The 20,160-nt window shown below is 44.0% G+C and overlaps 1 protein-coding gene across 1 annotated transcript; it reads left to right on the forward strand.

Annotated features, from left to right (window-relative positions):
* Positions 1-1,323: 1,323 nt before the first annotated feature.
* tnfaip8l1 (tumor necrosis factor, alpha-induced protein 8-like 1) lies at positions 1,324-16,615 on the forward strand. Its single transcript, XM_062395696.1, has 3 exons — positions 1,324-1,586; positions 12,745-13,024; positions 14,227-16,615. The coding sequence occupies exons 2-3, from the start codon at positions 12,753-12,755 to the stop codon at positions 14,513-14,515; spliced, it is 561 nt and encodes a 186-aa protein (XP_062251680.1). The 5' UTR covers positions 1,324-1,586; positions 12,745-12,752; the 3' UTR covers positions 14,516-16,615.
* Positions 16,616-20,160: the final 3,545 nt, after the last annotated feature.

Raw genomic sequence — 20,160 nt, forward strand, 5'->3', positions numbered from 1 at the left:
CATTTTTGCACATTGAATATATATCTCTATTAGAGAGACTTACCAGATTACAAACAAACATTATTCCACCAGAGGTCGCAGCAGATCCACTTTACCACTACAGGTGCTCAAGCGGCAGGAACACTTTATTGTCACTGTGGTTAATTTATTATTACAGTACAAGATATATTTAATGTCGGTGTGCTTGGTGCGTGGCTCCTTATGACTGTTACTGGCCGAAGGTGTCAGGGTTCAAACTGAATAATATCACTACTGTACATTAACATCAGGTTCAAAACAACAATCATTTTGCAAGGACGGCTGTTTTGACCGCGGGAATTCCGGTGTCCTCATTAAACAGAGGAGGGAAAACTTCCTCTCTCCCGAAAACATCCGCTGACAAAGTCTCTCTCTTCTCTGTGACACGCAAACACACACACATACACACACACGCACGCACACGCACACGCGCACACACACACACACACACACACACACACACACACACACACACACACACACACACTTATATATTAGTGAGGACACCCATTTACACATTAAATTCCCTAGCCCTTACGGATATAGAAGTACAAGTACACGCATACACTTTCTCACACAAACATACACTCTCTTTTATATTCACTCACAAACACATCTACACTCTCTCTCTCTCCAATCTCACTCACAAGCACACACATACATACCCAGCCCCCCCCCCCCTCTCTCTCTCTCTCTCTCACACACACACCCTCTTTCGCTCTCTCTCTCACACACACACACACACACTAACCATTACCTCACTCTCTCTCTCTCTCTCTCACCCACACACAGACACCCATCTCTCTCTCTCTCACCCACACACAAACACACACCCCTCTCAGGTGCTGTGAAGGTTAATGAAGTGTTGGTAGATCACCACAGTCACATTATGAAAACATGACACTTTGTAAGTGTCCTGTAAATGGTCATGTAAATCCGAAAAATAAACAAACGTGTGTATTTCAACAGGTCCCTCTATCATCCCGTCCCGGACAGAAACACCGCTGCACACAGTTCCTGCTCATTGTTCCCACAGCACCGTTTCCTCCGGGACACTTCCAGCCCTGGGGACCGCGGAGTGGACCAGGATAATTACTGGAAACACTAAATGGGGGGGGGGGGGGGGGGGGGGGCTGGGAATGTGCTGGCTGTAAAACGCTCCTTTCTTCTCTGCCTGGCTTGATTGGGCCGGTGCCCCGCCCACTCGCGGCTCCCCCATTGGTCCAGACCTCCATCAATCCGGTGATCCGCCGGTCCCCCTCAAGTTTGAAACTTTTTTTTTCCCCTTCCTACAAGTGGGAGGAGGACTCGAGTTACAACCAACTCTTGTAAGCGATCTGACCAGCGGGGCCGAGCGAGGAGAACACTGAATAATTCACACGTCTGTGCCTGGGTCACGGTTGCGGAGCAGAGGAGGACATTTTCTTCTTCTTAAAAGCGACCCCGCGAGCAGGAACATGCTGTGAAGCGACGGGTCCCTGCGCTGCCAGGATGAAGGCTTGAGAGGTTTCCTCCGCATTAACGTGACATCTCTCTCCACACACACACCAACGCGCCCGGACACCGAGGTGAGTGCAACACGTCGCCGGCGGGTTCGAACGCTCCAGCGGGTTTTAATGAAGCATCTGATCTACTGACAACAAGCCGCCACAGCTACTGGTCCTTGTCCCAGGCCCGAGGTCCCCTCACTGCCGAGTCTGTTTGACCTCGAAAACCTCACCCACACCCCTTTGCCCACGCTCAACACACACACACACACACATACACACACACGTGAGGTTGGTGGCACTCGTGCTTGTTTGTTGGGTCGGGTTCTCTCTCTGTACAGTCTGTGTTTTCCAGAGGAAGTCAGAGGAAGTAACGGCCAAGTCTGTTTCTTATCAGTTCAGACGATATTCTGAGGATGAAGCAACCAACATGGTTCCAGTGGGTTTGGTGAGAGGCCATCACCGGCTGCTGGGGCCAGGGTTAGGAGGTTTCACTAGAGCAATATTAACTAGCTGACATTAGTTTGGAGTTTGGATCAATGATCATGATACTGATATTGGGCAGTTCAAAAAGTTCCGATATCAATTTATTGAAATTGGCATCGATTCCCAAGATGTCTAGATAACGCCTTGATTAGGTCTAAATAAATAAATATATATGAAAATGCTAATATTAACAACGTAAGTTGTAAGCATGAATGCACATCTTATCTGCATGGTTTCCCTACCCCTATATCCGCACATAATAAACCCAGATATTGACATCTCGGTAAAAGGAGATATCGGCCGATTTGTATCGGCTGTCTATACAATCGGTCATGCTTTGATTCAATCACCTCAGGTACAAAGGTTATTCATATCACGCAGGTTTTATTGTTTTTTGATAAGCATTGGACGTCTGGTTGGTCGGCACACCCACATGCACCAATACAATCCAAAGTCTACTGCTTTGGTCTGCCTTTGGTGAATAAGAAGCAATTTGTAATCGCTTTCATTTCACATTTCAAAGTTTTAGTGAAATGTGTCCATCTTCCAGAGTTTGGGAGCCACCCAGGTAATGTACATATTATGTGGTTAATACAAATTGTACAAACTCTCCTCTGTTCACTCTCTCAGAAGAAATTGACGAGTGATTAAATGGAGTGGTCCCTGCTTGTTTAAACACGTAGTAATCCACTGCAAACCAAGACGGCAAAGTGGGAAGACGTATGTTTTGCAAACACTGATATGTTTTGTAACACATTGCTGTGTTTACGTTGTAAGGCCCGGCTCCAGAACAAGGCTGGAGTGTGGATGAATAGCGTCACTGTGCTGCCGGGGCTCTGGCAGCTCCTAGCACACATTATTATGCGCAGCCTCAACAGACATGCCGTCTGAATTATGGCCTTGGATTAGGAGTTGGTGTTTGCTGCTCTCCCGTGCATTAGCTGTGTCTGTGGTGAAATAATTTTGTGTTTTTGTTCGTCCCACTCTGTTTTAGTTGCCATGGCTTCCTTTGTGTCTTTGTTGCAGTTGTTAGCATCAGATGAGAAGCTGAGACGGGCCAAAATGAATATCGTGGAATAACTAAAGAACCTTTTGGGGGAAATCGTGATAAGAGAATCTCCCTCTCAATTCTTTTTTCGCCTGCGACTATTTTTTAAATGAAAGAATGTCTCCATCGTCACTTGAATATCTCAGAAAATAAACAATCTGAAGGTGCTGCCTTGAGCTTGTGATTACATTTCACTGCTTTCTGACTTTTTGTTGTATAAAAGATGAAGCGGTTCATTAACATGATAATCAATGATAGAAATAATAATTGTCCGATCCAGCCCTAACTGCTCATGTTTTTGTGCATTGCTGTGGGCAGCATGAAAATGAAAGCGCACTACGGTGCAATGAGGTACAATTAAAGTCCATTTGTTTTAGATTTCATCCATGACTGGTTTTAATGATTATTTGCATTTCATCATTAATCATAGCTCTGTGCTCCACAATGCCTTCGTCATTGTGTCAACACAATATGGTTCTCGAGACAATAAATTAAAATGTGCAATAGCTGCCCAGCAGGATTAGACAGAGGCCGATGAGCCTCATTTATGTGTGTCTCACTGTAACTGTATCGGTGCAGATCCCCTCCCCTGAGCAGCTCTGAGAAAAGGACAATACAGTCACGTTGCCAGACATTCCCCATGCCGTGCTATTAAGGGTAGAGCTTCAAATTGCAGCAGAAGTGCTCGAGACAGTGCTCCTGCTGCGGAGAAGCCATGGTAACTCATTGACACGGCGAGAGAGGTGTTTGACCTGCGTCGACTAGGCTGCAAAGTTCAGCCACACACACGCAGGTGGCCTCCAGTTTCCCTGGAAACCCAAAACACTCTGAGCATGTGGCCCCGTCTCAAAGAGTGGAGCCGCGTGGCCTGCAAATATCACGGCATTGTTTGAATTGGGGAGAGCGAGGGGATGGTGTCATCTGCCAATAAACCGGACTCCATCCAGATCCCACTCGAGTCATGTATTAGTCACAGTCATGTCCTCTCAGATCGGCCCCCCTCTGTTTTCGCTGAGCTCCATCCCTGCTGTTCCTGCAGCCAGGCACAATGGTATTTGCCATTCCATTAACATTCTGAGTTAACAAATTATGCACTCTGGGCTTGAGGTGAAGAATATTAGTCATAATGTGCCCTGCTCTTATGGTGGCCTTAATTAAAATGTCATAAGCCCAGACATCAGTCATAGCTCGAGCCCCAGTTAGCTCCTTGATAATGTTTTTCATTATTTTCAGTGCTGTTAAGATGCTAATTCTATTGTCAAAGTGAAGTCATGGCCTGGCTCTTTTGTTATTTGTTCTTTATCAGCCTATCTTTATTCACAGTTGTGTTATGTGAAGTCCGTAATGATAAAACAACTATCCGCTGCTTAAGCAAATGTTGTCCGTGTGTTGTGTTGTGTTGGCCCTCAGGCAGCACAGCAGTGACTCTATTCCCAGCCTGATTACACATGTCTAACTCTGACTGATGTTCCTGAATGAACATTATCAGCTCAGCCACTGTATTGTACTGTGTTTGCTGATATTCCAGCTTTTATTCCTGGCCCACATTAGCCCGGCTCAACCTGTTGCACCGTAGCACACTCCTCCTAGCCTGCGGTCTATTTTAGTCCAAATCGGCAGGCTGAATAATTTATCCACGATCCTTTATATGCTGATGCGTTAATTATTAATTGTTCAGTGGGCTCTGGCAGCTCTAAGAAAACTGTTAAAAAAGGGTAGGATGGGGCATGGTGTCTGAGAGGGAGGCACAGATTGCCTCCTCTCAGCGGATCTGCACACATCCTCACAGATGATGACTGTGTGGGAAGATGAGAACACGACAGCACACAAGCATCATTTACAAAACCCGGAGCATACGTGCATGTATGTAGTATGTGCCCATATGTGTTATGCATCTGTTCTGGGTGAAACATACAGCACTCGTGTCGGAGCTACTGCAATAGACGAGTGAGGCCATTACACAAACTTCTACGCCTGCCACATATTGACCAATTGTGTGCCGCACAACGTTCCCGGCTCTGGCTCTGTTATTAGCAGTCAGCACCTCCTCTGTTATGCAACATCTCAAGAGAAGAGCGAGACGAGCACTACAAAACTTGATGAAAGATGAAATGGGAGCATTCAGTTGTCCTGAAATCCTGCTGTTGATTCCCTAACAGTGGAGTGGTTCCAGTTGCACAGCTCGTTTGAGTGGCTGCACGTCCTCTCTGAACACAAAGCACGGATGTACCTTATATAACAGCCAGGACCGTCTATTGTTTCTCGAACCAGAGACGGATTATATCATGCAGCTGGGTGGTGTCTGTGGAGGAAGAACTTGTCTCGTTCAAGTTTTGCCGATAAGGATTCTATAATGACATCCGTAATAAAACAAAAACAAAACATAGCCTTTCCTTTACAATTTTTTTTTCTATCCACTCTTGTCATTTTGTTTTTCTGGCAGCTGTTCAGTTTTGTTTGGCTTTTAGTTTGATTGGTGTCAGGAAACGGAAGGCAGTTTTACCGTCGACTCTGTTTTCACACATTGGCCGTGTTTTATTAGCATTTTACTTAATCATGGTTTTTTCATCACCATTTATTTATACCACATCAGCGGTTAAAGTTAGTGTTGCGGATGGGTTAGGCCTTCAGGAAATGAGGGTTAGGGTTAGTAAGCCTATGTCAAGTCCCCAAAAGTGACAGTGTTTAGTGGTTTTAATCAGCTGAAAGAACGTAGCTACATGTTCGGATGAATGATGCTACATGAATAAAGTTGTATTGACCTAAGTCCATAATCGTCACATCACTGTAGCCGTGTAGAAGGAGCTGCCTCCTTCAGAGGATACGGACTGCACAGCCCAACATGGAGGCAGCCCCATGGTCTTCTGACATGTCTTCCGTTAGCTGTTCGGTTGAGTTGAGGTTATGTTTAGTCATTTTTAGCATCATGTCCGAGTGATGTTGATTTGATTCTGAATGTCATTGTGCGATTGTTTTGTGTTAATTTTGCTCAACACAAAATCAGTTCAAAACAACAACTCCACCTCTACTGAACTTCAATTTTAGCATGAACTTGTCCTAGAAACGATGGTCAACCTACAAAAATTGTCAACTGAAGTAGCTCCAGTGTTTCAAATGTCATGTTTTGCTTCTGTCACATGCTTACATGATAATAAACTGAATATCTTGTTATTTGTATCTGTTGCGTCAAAGAAATTTGTGACCACTATTTGACTATTAAATTATTCTATTTATGGTATTTTGCATGTGTTGGACAGTACCAGGAAACAGCAGGAGAGAGGCCATGGGGAGGGATAGAGAGTGGAGAGACAGATGGTAAAGGTCATCGGCTGGACTCCAATTGGGGGCGTCTCAGGTTAATGTCTTGGACGTCTGGGTCGCCAAGGTTGATGCTTTTGAAGATGTGAAGGACTCAAATCAAGAAAGAAAGAAGAAGATGTTAATAAAGCATCTGAATATTGACACGTCATTGTGAGGACACAGCAGAGCACAGAGCTGTTGACAGTAATTGGCCCTGTCCCTGTAGCAGTGAAGCTTTTCTCTGCCGTCTCTTTCAGGGTCACAGTGCCCTGGACCATGTGGCCACTGATCCCCGAAGAGCAGAAAAGTCGTGACAGTTTCTGCTTCCATCAACCAATCCATTATAGGATGAAGTGTCATGGAAAGTTCTGCACCCTCTGCCAAAGCTTTTCAATTTGTGGTGTCCAGGCAGTGTAGAAACACACTTGTTATTAGTGTCCTCTTTGTGCTGCCTGTTATCAGTAAGCACTGAGCTGTGTAGATTGGCAGCCGGTATTAGAGCGGGGATATTTCGGGCATAGTGGCCTCTTCTTCCTCATGAGGTGTGATGGAATCATTCGGAGTGGGCAGATCCAATGTTTGGCCTTTTCCCACATGTCACACCTCGCTTTAGTTTGACTAACAAGTGAGAACATGAATGCAGAAACCCTAACCTGGATCCTGCTCAATGCCACGTTCACATCATGTTGGATTGCTCCTAAATATCAGCAGCCAAAAAGTCCCAAACATGTTGATATGAAATGGAATGTGCGGAATGTCAGTGTTGACGACAGCTTCCCCTCTTGGCTTTATGAAAAGCAGCAAGTTTACCAATTCTGAATGTCACAGAAACAAATCCTATTGCTGAATTGAGTTGATAAGACATTAAAAATCAATTAATGTTAAATTTGAATTTTGAACCTTTGTGTTCACTGCACTGTTATTTGGACAAACCAAGCATTTAATTCAAAGTCTTGAGCTCCAACATGTTATGAGACTATTTTCACTACATCCTTTGGCATTTAGATTTTCTTTGACTTGAAAATAAAGTGAAGATCCTCGTTGATAGTGTTGGTATGAACATGAGTTATGAGCAGTCTAGCTAAACATTGTTTTGTCCTTGTCAGATTGTTTTGTTTGAAGCAATATTTCAACATTTTTGGAAATGTGCTGATTCACTTTCTTGCTTCAGATGAGGAACTAGACAGACGCCACTATCATATTTGTCAAGTAAATATAAGCTTACAGTCGGCAGCTGGCCGGCTGCACTTTGGGGCCATCACTGCTCCCAGCAGAGAAACAGTCTGTCGTAAACCACATCAGCTTCTGTGCAGGGTCAAATAAATGAGGTATAATGTTTAAATTATTCAGCTACAGAGGTACTGCTACTTGGATTACTGTCACATCCAGAGCAGAGGGGTTGTTTCCATGTTTTGTGCTTTCTGAACAGGTTTTGAGCAACACAAATATCCCAAGAAATAAATCTTATGTTAAAGACAAATCTCATCCGTTGAACCTATAAACAATCCACAGGTTGAAAACCACTAAGTTAAAGTAATGATCAAACCATAAAAGAAACGATTAACAGATTAATCATTAATGGAAAAAGCCCTATTTGCAGTCTTGATGTATATTAATTGGTAATATGTATTTTTAAAGTGATTGTTTAATGAAGGCTGGTAAAAACATTTTAAATGGGGTAATTAGTGGCAAATTAGTTGTACAATGTGTTTCGGTTGTCAGATGTATTGCAGACCTTATCCACTGCATCAGTCTCAAAGGTTTTGGAATATAATGACATCTAGCAGTAATCCCTCTCTTTCCACAAATGCACATCAGCTTTACCTGGCTTTAAGTCCAAAGAGGCAGAACAAATGAAACCTGGATAAGGAAGCACCTACCAGCTTCACCTGAGCCTTCTTCCGTAATCCTTGAAAACATTTAGGTTACTTCCTTATCACCTCAGCCTCTTTATACAGCTTTTCACCAGACTCTCACGGGCCCTCTGCACCTGCGGGAGGGTGAGAGAATTACCCAGACTCCCTCAGTGTCACGAGGCATCCATCCAGCACTGCGTAGGGTCTGGTTTCATTTCCCACCGAGTCATGTTTGCGCAGCTTTTGCACACTTGTCTTTGTGAGTGAATCTATGCTGGCTTGTTTTGAGCGAATTGATGAGATTGTAGCTTGTCTGCTGTAATTATGTGGAGGAGCTGTTGGCTGCCGCAGCCTGTCTTTGTTTTCCATTTCATTTTCAGCTGCTCGTAAAGCGTGGGCCTATCAGTAATGTGAAGGCATACATGTGTGCGGGTGTGCAGATGCTGTGCGCGCGGCGGTGGCTGCGGCTTGTGTGGTTTTGCAGCGACACAGCAGTGTGAGCCGCTGTCATGTCTTGTTCTGCCTTGAATCCGTTAACGGTTTCCCTCTATAAATACTATGGAGATGCTGTGTCAGGGCTGGCCAGACGGTCCCTGGGCACCGGACTGCACAGGCTTTTTAAATTTGGCACTAAGCGCTCAAATGCTGCAAAGTCACCAAGAAAAAAGAAAAAATGATTCCACGATCAAAAAACCTTTCATCATTCTGAGCACTTGTCCCATAAGGACCTCTTTTTTTCCGGGAAGCCTTTATATTTCTTGCCGTGGGGGGATTTTGGGGGGGGGGGGCCGAAGTAAGGATTCCCTTCTATCCTGAAGATAAGAGCCACGGGTCTTTAATAGCACTCTGCGGCTCAAAGTGAAATATCAGACCGACAAGTGCAGCCACGTTTAAAGTGTTTGTTTTCATGGATACGAAAGACGATCACTCCACCCTTTTTATTCATCCGCAGCCGACAGCTATGATGGCTCTGGTCCCCAGCGAGAGTGGAATTTAATGAGCACCATGAAATCGCCCTCCAATCTGAGAAAAAAGTTGCTTTTCTTAATGTGCTCATTAGCCATTTTGCACTTTTTAAAAACTCCCGTACATCCATCAGCAGAGGTGTGGGGAGGGAGGGAGAGAGAGAGGTGAATGCAGACGCTCTCGATGTGTTGCTGTGAGCAATTCTCCTCCGGAGGACCATTGTTATTAGAGGGTGACAGCAGAACTAAGTGATTGTTTTCAGTCGCCCCTCACATAGAGATATATCTCAAGCTCTGTTTGTGGTGTTCTCTTCAGCCCGATCATTGGTGTCTTTCTCCTTGTAATGCATTTCTAACACGTTGCATCAGGAGATCAAGATTTTCTGTAAGTGCAGACGGCAAGTTTACGATCATGGGCACAGGCCCGCTGAAACGTTCCAGCTTCTGCAAAGAGAGAGAGAGACAGAGAGAGACAGAGAGAGACAGACAGAGAGAGACAGACAGAGAGAGAGGGCGTAAACCTAGATTCAGCATTAAACAGTGTATAAATGACCTCTCATTCAGCCACCTACCTCCTCCTGATATCTCAGGATTGATGTATAACACTAACACACGCACACACACACACACACACACACACACCCTCCTCTTTTTCCCCTCTATCTCTGTGCCTTTGCTCTGCCTCTCCCCATGTGTCTCCTCCTTGGGAAGCGTCCTGCTGACACTCTCTCTAAGGAGTCTTATTGATATTCTTGGAGAGGCATTGCAGTGAGAGAGCGAGGGGAGAGGGGAATGAAAGTCACAGACGTATGCCGCCTTCTAGTACCAGCAACTGTAAAAATCACAAGTCACCCAGCAGGAATATGTCACCACTCATTTTGTCAGCCTCACTAATAGCATTTCGCCTGCTTCCGATTTGTCTATTGTTCCCCTGCCCCTGGATAGGCAATTGGCCAATCACATATATTCTCCATTTAGCTTCAGGGTGGCTTCCATGTGGATTAAGATTAATTCCCCATTGTGATATGAATGGAGCAATTTGCTTGAATGTAATTGCATTGTTTTCACCGTGGCAGCCACCCATTAGGCTACATTTAGTGTTATAGTGAGACGGAGGAGATAAGGTCGGACCGTTGAGTCTTGTTTTATCTTCGTCAGTTCCTGAGGTGAAGAAGTGTTTTACACGTTTGCCCATGCATTTCCTTGATTACTTGCAATCATCACAGTATAGCTAGGTTATAATTTTTTCATATTGGTCCCTATGGATTTATATAATGGACTTAGATTGGGCTTACAAATGAATTCTCAAATATAGAATCTTCTCTAAAAACAAGTAGTTATATGGAAACCTTCACTAAAATGGGAACATTATCATTTAAAATAGACATTGGGAAGAAGTACAAAGGAAAAAAGGGAGATTGACACATTTTGGTCTCTGGAAAAAAAAGGTTTTTGAGAGGGAACATCCGATAAATGATGATACAATATGGATTTGAATATGAAGGAGTGCTGAGTTCCTCTTTGGACTCTGACTTGGACTTATTTCCTGCTTCCTGTTTTCTGTACAGGAGCATTGTTGTTATCATGTGAAACTGTGTCAGTGTGTTTATAACTTGGGGCTGATCTTTTCGCTTCATTATACATGACTAGTTGGGAAGAAATCAAATTTAAACCCTGAGCTGAAGAAGACTGTCTGTGTTTGATCAATTTATCGGTTTGTTGATATGCGCCAACATGAATACTTTGATAATGCTAATAACCGCAGGAATAGTAGCTAATGTTTACCATGTCCGTTGTGTTAGTTTTATATTCAAACACTTAAAGGGGACATATTATGAAAATTCCACTTTTGTAGTGCTTCTACACGTCAACACTCAAAACAGGTCAATCTGAAGAGGGCTGTTTTAAATGATCCTTGTGGCATTTTGACCAAAATATGTTACAGACATTTCATTAAGACCCCAAGGAACCATATCAACTGTGGTAAAATTGGCATAATATGTCCCCTTAAAATTTGCCCTCAACACGTTTTGCTGGAACTCGGCCACATGCTGCAAAGTATTGGACAAATTAGTTTGGATAAAAAAACATTCATCCTCTGGGATCATCAAATTTCTACAGTATTTCCACCCTGTGGTGGCGCTAGAGGAAACGTTAGGGGATCATAAAACCGTACCTACTTTTGTGTCTGTCCAACAAGTAGAAATTGAGATGTATGACACAGGTGAAACCTTTACTGTGATTGTGGCACTTGAACAAAAGTCAGAAGATCACCACAGTCATTGTAATTCATCCCGTCGGGACCTTGAATATCCGCAGACGAATATTATTGTTTTCCGTTGCCCGCCGACTCTCCTCTACTCCCGGGTTATCTGCGGAGATATGTGAAGGTGAAGGAGGGAGCGCACGGGAAAGTAGATTTGTATTATATTTCAATAACGCAGAACAAAACCTGCAGAAGTGACCTGTGGAGTGCATTGAGATGCAGCTGATGGAATGATGTGGTGTGCTGCAGACCTACCCCCCCAGGCCCCCCCCCACACTCCCCCTCCACCACCACCAGCCTATTTATGAGCCTCCATCATGGGCGCAGCTTTTCAGTGAGTCACACTCCGCTCTGTAACACAATCATCAACACACAAACATCAACACACAGTCGAAAGCGGCATCATACATAAATCAAGGGAGCACGCGTGCCATGAATGAGTTGACACTGTCTGCTGCTGACTTTCACACACAAACACACACACACGCACACGCCCACAAACACAACCTGCTCACTGAATGCATCCTGATTATTGGAGTCCAGACTCCAGATCACATTGTCTGCTTTGTGTGTGAGCGCTCGGTCTGTTACTTGACTTCACTCCTACACACACTATGACACATTCTTCACCAACTACCTCGTACCCGCTGGAAGTCAGAGGGTTGCTGGGACTAATTTGACAGCTGCCACGGCTCATTATCTGATAAAGGGGACAGCTCTTGGCCCTGCAGTTTAAACAGTATTAGTGTAGATGCTATTTGCAATAACCTTACACATTGCCTGCTGTCAGGGTAATATGTTTGACCCTCGTATGCTTTCACGATGAGAAGGTTTAAGCAGACTTCTAAGGGAGGTTAACATCCTTTCATTTCTAGTTTGAATGTCAAATATAGGACACAGGCGAACAAACACGTATTCACACATCATTTCACGAGGTTTCTGCAGAAAGAAACTAGAATGGCACTCTGCAGAGCGCATTCCTCTGCCATGGCCCACCAGTCGCCTTATATTCAATCAGCTGCAACAGATTGCATACGCTAACAGATATCAGTCCCCTCAATAAAGGTTCTTCATATCCAACAACGATGCAGTATTCCCCGGATATCTGGAAAGAAAATCACACACCTTATATCTAGACCTACGCAAAAATGTTTGGGTTCTCTCTTTGCATATGCTGAATCATTCCAGTTTTTGCATAATCATCATACAGACCTTCAAACTAATGGTCTCTCAGAGGTAAAGCTGTCTATTGTCCGAGATCACAATCATTGACTGTTTTCCCTCCCCCCCCCCCTACCTCTGTCTCATCTTGACCCAGACCTGACAATGGACTCCTTCAGCACCAAGAGCTTGGCCCTGCAGGCGCAGAAGAAGCTGATGAGCAAGATGGCCACCAAGAGCATGGCCAGCCTCTTCATCGACGACACCAGCAGCGAAGTGCTGGACGAGCTGTACCGCGTCACCAAGGAGTACACCCGAAACCGCAAAGAGTCCCAGAAGATCATCAAGAACCTGATTAAGATGGTGGTGAAGCTGGGGGTTCTCTTTAGGAACAACCAATTCAACGGCGAGGAGCTGATCCTAGTGGACAACTTCAGGTAGGCGGGACTCTGTCACAACAGCAACCTTGTAAAACCTGAGGATTTTCTAATGCCCCACAAAAATTGAAGCAGATTAAAACCATTTGAGAGCTTAAACCTTTGGCTTGTATTGTGAAATCATTGTATTTACCCTGGAAGCTGTCAGTCTTTACCCTTGGCCTGCAGGGATTCTGGCTCTTACTCATGGAAATCCTCCTCTTCAAACACCTCTCTCACTCACTGAGCCTGCTGGCAGCTCAGCGGGCATGTCAGAGTATGTGTCTGAATCTTTTGAGTTGTTGTCGTTTTTGTTTTCATACAAACAACTGCTGTACTCAGCTTAAGTGGTGTGGCGTCGCTCATGTCATAAACCTTTGTTTGATCTGTGACCTTTTCTGTGGGCTGGGACTATTGAAAAAGTTTCAGTGAATTACAATCTATTTAATCAGTCTTTCTTTTTTTTAAATAACCCCATCGCAAAAAGTTTTTCATATGTTTCATCTGATTTTATAAAGAGAGAAGCACACGGACGCTGATCTGATCTTAATGTTCGAGCTCTGTCAACATTTCCAAACTCAACCTATCAACACCTGTAAAGCTCAGTTACATGACAATAAGACCTCAGGAAGTCCTATGGCCCAGCTGTTGTTTATCAGGAAATGGTTAAAGTACATAACTTCCTTTTTAAAACAATTCGTTTTTATCAACATCAATTGCAGAGTTTTGTATTGTTTTCACCATCTGTGATTGTGTGTTTGTCATCATGACCACGAGCCTCTAACTTAATGTCTAGCTACCTTTCCTTTTAGTGTACAAATTCCAACAAATACTTTATTTGTTTTGAATCAATCTAAACTCTTTTCTTCAAAAAATGTTTAACTTTCAAGTAGCTCCAATGAAAAGTTTCTACATTAAATGTAAAATTGTTTGTCAGAAGGTCGCGACCATTGTTGCCTGCTGATGGAAGCAAATTGAGTAGATCAGTTTAGATATCATCCACTAAAACAATAAAACTCTTGGTGGGTGTATTAGCATGGAGCTGTATGGCTGTGAAATACAATACTATAAGTGATGAATGGGGGCAGTCAAACTTTTGCAAAGAAAATCACAAGACAGCACTTTCTATTTTTACTTGCGTCTGCTGCCCCAGTCAGAATTAGAAACTGACAGCCTCTCCTCTCCTCTCTCTCTCTATCTCTCTCTCTCTTCTCATCTCACAGGAAGAAAGTCCACACTCTGGCCATGACGGCGGTCAGCTTCCACCAGATAGAGTTCACCTTTGACCGCCGCATCATGAGCGCCATTTTGAACGAGTGCCGCGAGCTGCTGCACCAGGCCATCAAACGCCACCTGACAGCCAAGAGCCACTCGAGAGTCAACCACGTCTTCAATCACTTTGCCGACTGCGACTTCCTGGCCGCCCTCTACGGGCCCTCGGAGGTGTATCGCGGCCACCTGCAGAGGATCTGCAACGGCGTCAACAAGATGCTCGACGACGGGAACCTCTGACCCCCCCCCCCCCCCCCCCCCCCCCGTTTGCCTCGTCTTCAGGCACCTTTACCTCTAGTCGCCCTTCATGTATCATCTTTTAGTTGTTGTTTTTTTTTCCCAAGGTGACAATCGTGAACATTTTTCTACTTCCATTTGTTGAGTTTGTGTTTGCGTGTCTTTCACATATTACTGTAACACTGAAATTCTCTCTGCTAGTTAGACCAAAGACTTTTTTTTTTTTTTTTAATCTCGTCCGACTTTCTGTTATTTTACAGTAAACAAAACCCATCATTTTTTCTCTTTGTTTTAAATGAATGTAAAACTTAATGCTCTTCAGTATATTCAGGGGTAGGAGCCTTGACAACTGTGCCTTGAACATGTTTTCCCTTCATTCCAAGGGCGCTGCGTTGGTGCTCTGACATAATCAAAAAGACACAAATTCAGTTATATCTCTGTTTGGTGCCTTTTTTAATAGACGACAATGTTTCCGGGTGTAACAGAGGAGGAAAGAAAGTGAGTTTCCATCTTTTTTTAAATACCCAAGGAAATAACGTAATTCTTTTTTTTGTTTTGTTTTTGTGTTTTTCAAAAAGTAGTATTGCACTCAATCCTGAAGAAGCGCTGTACTGTACTGTACTTTTCCTGCAACAGTGAGACCATGTGAAGCATGGTGGTCAAGTAATCCTGCCTAGGCTGCATTTTGAAGCTCTCACCCTCATGCACTGTACTCCACTCCAGGCTTGGCTTGTGTTTTAGAAGGCACCTATAAACCCAGTTTGCCCTTTAACGGTCTGGTTTATAGCCGCCACAACAAAGATGAAGGATTTGGGTCATAAGGGGACCGTAAACTTGAAGGAATTTAATTGTTCTGTGTATTGCTGATTGTCCCAGCGCTGACTCGAGCGTCTCATTGACTGTGCGCTCATCATTACTTCTTGAGCGCCAGATGCAAAGATTACTCTGGCATTAGATCAAAATCTGTAAAACAATGGACGTTGTTGCACTGGGGTCAGCGGCGTTGTGTTGCCTCGGCTTTATCCTAACAACTCTGGTTTAAAATCGGATAGATGTGAACTAGAAAGACTCTCCATGCAGCTTTGTGTCTATGGACAGGGCCGGGCCTAGTTATTAGAGCAGAGACAAACACAGTACATGATTGTACTCTCTCTCTGCAATTATCGCTCCCGGCTCTGGGGTTGTATAATGGCCTGCAGCCTGCCTACGTCGACTAGTCCCTCCATTTCCTCACATGGCAGCGTTCATGTTTTGAGATGGACGTTTTCACGATGCAAATCCTATTTAATGGACTAAAAGCTGTTGTGTTTCTTCCTTATGAAGGAACATTTCACACAACCTTACATAATAGCCATCTTTCCCTCTCATTTCTTTTTTTGTGTGTGTTTGTATCACTGAGCCTGACTTGGAGCCTGTTTTGCGCTGCGGCCTCATTTTGTATTCTGTGTGTGTGTGTGTGTTTGTGTGCATACCTGTGAGAGAATTGGAAATTGAGCTGTGTAATAAGCGCTGTGCTTCTCCAGATAGGTTTGCTGAAACTTGTACTTCATCCACAGCAGCTCTGCCAAAGATAAGGTGACTGATGCGACTCCAAATGCCGCCTTCATTTTTATTTCCCCGTCAGAGGAACACTTCAGACAACAGTATGCACTTGATACCCTGCTAATGGTGATTAATGAAGACAAAGGTGATTTCGGTTCGTTTTTTTAAAATTCTTACACGACTTCCCTGAGTTTCTTCTTGTTTGTTGAATCCGACTGAGGCTTCGACGTAAATCCTTTTCTTTAAGTCCCTGAGAACCGTTGACTTTAATTGTCTTTTGGATGCCATTTTCTCCAATCCCTCCACATCTCAGGGTTAAGTTTAAATCTCCCTAGTTTCAAAATCCACCACGATTGAAAGATTAGGAACCTCTGCCGAAGCCTCAACTCTTCTTTTTTTTAACTAAAGCCCTCAAATGAAGCATGTGCTTCATTTTGCGTTTTGACTTTTGAGGATTGTGAACTGTTTGTATTTTCGCTAATGTACATATCATTGTTTTTGTCTCTCTGCATTGTATCCAGACACGACAAATATAATACAATCTACTTTTTTAAAACAATACATTTCTTGTCTTTTTTTTTTTTTCTTCCCACTGGTACGTCGTATGTTTTGAAATTTTCCGGTCTGATCAGAAGGGTAATCTGACGAAAGTCTGACCTGGATTTACTCGACCAAATCCCTTCCTCCCTCTCCCAGCATTGTTAGGAAGTCATGCAAGCAAACACACAAAACCCCCATCGGCCGGACAAACAATTCAAAGTTTAGGTCATTTCTTTCCGCCTCCCCACAGAGCGGTCGGAGGTATAACAGGAAGCCGGGGAGCCAGAAATACTCCTTGCTACTGTTTTGGGAAACTGAAACATTCAGCTCGGCCTGCAGCTCAAGCTTAGCATGAGTAATACTCGCGAATTCGGTTTGAGTTTAATCTTTGACTCTGGAATGATAATTTGGCCTGTGGCTCATCTGCAAGGCCTCCCTGCAGCAAACTTGAAAGGCTGCTGCAGCAGCAAGTGCCCAATTCTCCTCCAATGGTCATTGCAACATGTTTTTCTTTTATTTACAGGAAATGCACTGGTGAGTTGAGAGAGTTAATACCAAAGACTCAGATGTGACCCATTCTTTCTCCGTACTTCCACCTCTTCTCATGTCAAATAAAGTAAAAACACCCTGACATCCACTTTACTTTGTTTGTATTGTAGTTGTGCAAGCGCAGAAATTGTTTGATTTGTGCGCCTACAGTTGAAATTTATTATTTTTTAATTACTTTCCTCTCCGTCTGTGCGTCTCAAACACTTTAAGAAAATTAAAATTTCCAACTGACTGTCACGACTTGATTATCAGTGGATGTGACTGAGGGCTCTAATACATTTCGTTGAAGCTAGCTTTCACTGGGGCATAATTATCATTTCTACATAATGAAGTGACTACAGAGGAGCCGTCCTGCATCCTAAGGAGGAGGGCGTTGAAAAGATGGAAGCGTGCGGAGGAGCCATTACTCTCTCCACTCGTGTTCCCAGCGCAGATCACTGAGTTATTTGTGCTGCAGACTTCAAAACCTGAAGCAAACAAAAGTTGAGCAGAGCTGCTGCGGCGTACCTCTCTGTAGGATCAAATATGACAAAGGGATGATTCTCTTGCTCGGCTGTGTACATGTACAACCCCGCAACACAAGGACAAACCGAGCCTGGGTGTTTCACGCTCTATCACCGCAAGGATACAGACAGTTAGTTTTGGCATAATGCTGCTAAGTCTGGCCGCCTGTCAACATGGGCTCAAACACCCTAATGTTTGAGTTCGGGTTGGTGCGACAAAACAAATCACACAGCATAGTGTTCAAACAGCAGGCAATATATTCTGGTCTCATACAACATCGCACAGTCACATTTGTAGATTTACTTCATCAGACGCCGGTGACGGAACCTTTTAGGCCTCAGGAGGTTTTTGTCACAATGAGAAAAGATGCTGAAGAGGTCAAAGCTCCGGTAACACTTCTTAACACAACTTTAATGTCACTCCCTTACCTCTGTACCAGCTTGGACAACAATTGGCCTGATGTCGAAAGACCCCATGACCTACCCCGTCTTTGTAGCAGCCCCATTGGCTGATGTTTATTGGAGGTTTATGATTGGTTGATGGTATATTTATACCCCTGTGCCAGTGACTGCCAGTGGTTTGAGGCATTATGTTTATTGGTTGTCTGTCTTTCCCATTCTTGTGAACCAAATATCTGAAGAACACCTCGAGGAATCTCTAGAAATTTACTACAAACGTTCACTTTGCCTTACTGGTGATAGAATTTGGTGGTTGGAGGTCAAAGGTCAAGGATCGCTGTGACTTTACAAAGCACATTTCTTTGCCTTGTGAAAACAATATCTCAGGAACACCTCCACAGAATCCCTTCAAATTTAGTACCAATGGTCGCTTGGACGAATCTGATTCGAATTTGGTGTTTCAAAGGTCAAGTTCAATTAGACTTTACAAATCACGTTATTGCCTTCAGTTAGCGAGCGAGTCACGGAAGTGTCGGTAACACCATATGGGAATTTCTTCAAATTTGGTACAAATGTTCAGTTGGACTCAAAGATGAGCTCATTAGATTGTGGATTTCAAAGGTCATAGTCTGGCCTTCCTTATGACTGCATTTTCAAGAGCTCCCTTAGAGATTTTCTCTAAGAGATTTCTTAGAGAAAGTGCTAAATGATGCAGCTATTTCTATGATGACATATTTATGGTACCTTTAAATCAAATAAAATTGAATGAAGCTTCATGTGAGAGGTGGGTGTATATTTTCAGCAGCCGATACCTGCATCAGAAGCTGTGTGAATTATTGCGCGGGGTTACATACACTATGTAAAACATTTTGTCACGTTTAGATTGAGTCAACTCCCCGCCTGTTGATGCTATCACCTCATTTCTATGAAAATCCGTGTGTTGCTGACGTGCACATCCAACAGTGTGCTCAGAGGGTTGAAGCCTTTTACACCAGGCCATCGCTGACCTTTTGAGCATTTCCCATTTTTTCCTCACCACCAGTCTCATGAAGGTTAGCCGGCAGAGCACTGCTTATGTATTACTTTGCTTTTGTAGTCCTTCCACATCATCACTCATCCAGTATGCTTAAAGGTGCTCTCCCCTCTGGCAAGCGCGGCTATGATGTCAGCTTTCCAAGTTCGAAGTCTTTCAAAACTCTTTTTTTCTTTCTTTCTCCACTCCTGTCTTCCTCCCCTTTTTCCCTGCCTCTCTTCAACTCTTTCTCAATGTCCCCCTGTCACTCTCTTCTTCCTCCACTCTCTAGTCCTCGGAGAGCACCTGACTGATGTGTTGTTCAAGGATGAAAAGCACGGCGGAGCGAAATTGAAAAGCAAACACAAAAATATACATGAGAGGACGGCACTGTACACACTCACAACAGAACTCCACTGCCGGAGCCCTGAGGATTATCAACAGCATGACACTGGACACTTCAGGGAAGGCAGCATCTGCTCACTTCCATATTTAAGACCGCAAAAAAAAAAAGAACATTGTGTTCTCAAGACCCTTCTCATTTTTTTTTGCTTTATGTAAATACAGTCGGGTGAACACATACAATCCTTTCCAAGCGGCACATTTGTGCTGCTCAGGTGGCTGCAGAAAGTTCTCCAGGCGCCCCGAGGCCTTCACACTGTGACTGAAAGCAATTTTGCGCGGTACATTTTGGAGTGACACGAGGCCTGTTGGCTTTCAAAGCGTCGCTTTAACATCTATCTCTTCCACCAGGTTACGTAAGGTGTTCAGTGATGTGCTCCCTCTCCCTCTCTTTCTCTCTTTTCTGTCTCCTCAGAAAGAAATTCTACCAGGAAACTGTATCTGCAGTGGCAGTGAAGATCAGCAAACACACACACACACACACACACACACGTATGCAGCTGAAGTGTTGTGGCATGCACGCTCGGCCTGTTACACGACTCAAAACAAAACGAGGCAGAGCTGCAGGGGGCGACAGGCAAGGTGACAGGGTCCCTTCTAGACCCTGCACCAGCCTGTTCCACCTATTCTGAATACTACAATCAGACAGAAAGGGTTTGAAAAGCCAAGTTTTTGTTCGAGCAAAACACTTAAAGAGAGTT

Source organism: Platichthys flesus, chromosome 9, assembly GCF_949316205.1.
Source record: "Platichthys flesus chromosome 9, fPlaFle2.1, whole genome shotgun sequence".
NCBI lineage: Eukaryota > Metazoa > Chordata > Actinopteri > Pleuronectiformes > Pleuronectidae > Platichthys > Platichthys flesus.

Coding starts and splice junctions, on each gene's coding strand:
- tnfaip8l1 (XM_062395696.1), top strand. CDS start 12,753: ATGGACTCCTTCAGCACCAAGAGCTTGGCCCTGCAGGCGCAGAAGAAG. Junction 13,025..14,226: donor ATCCTAGTGGACAACTTCAG/GTAGGCGGGACT, acceptor CTCATCTCACAG/GAAGAAAGTCCACACTCTGG.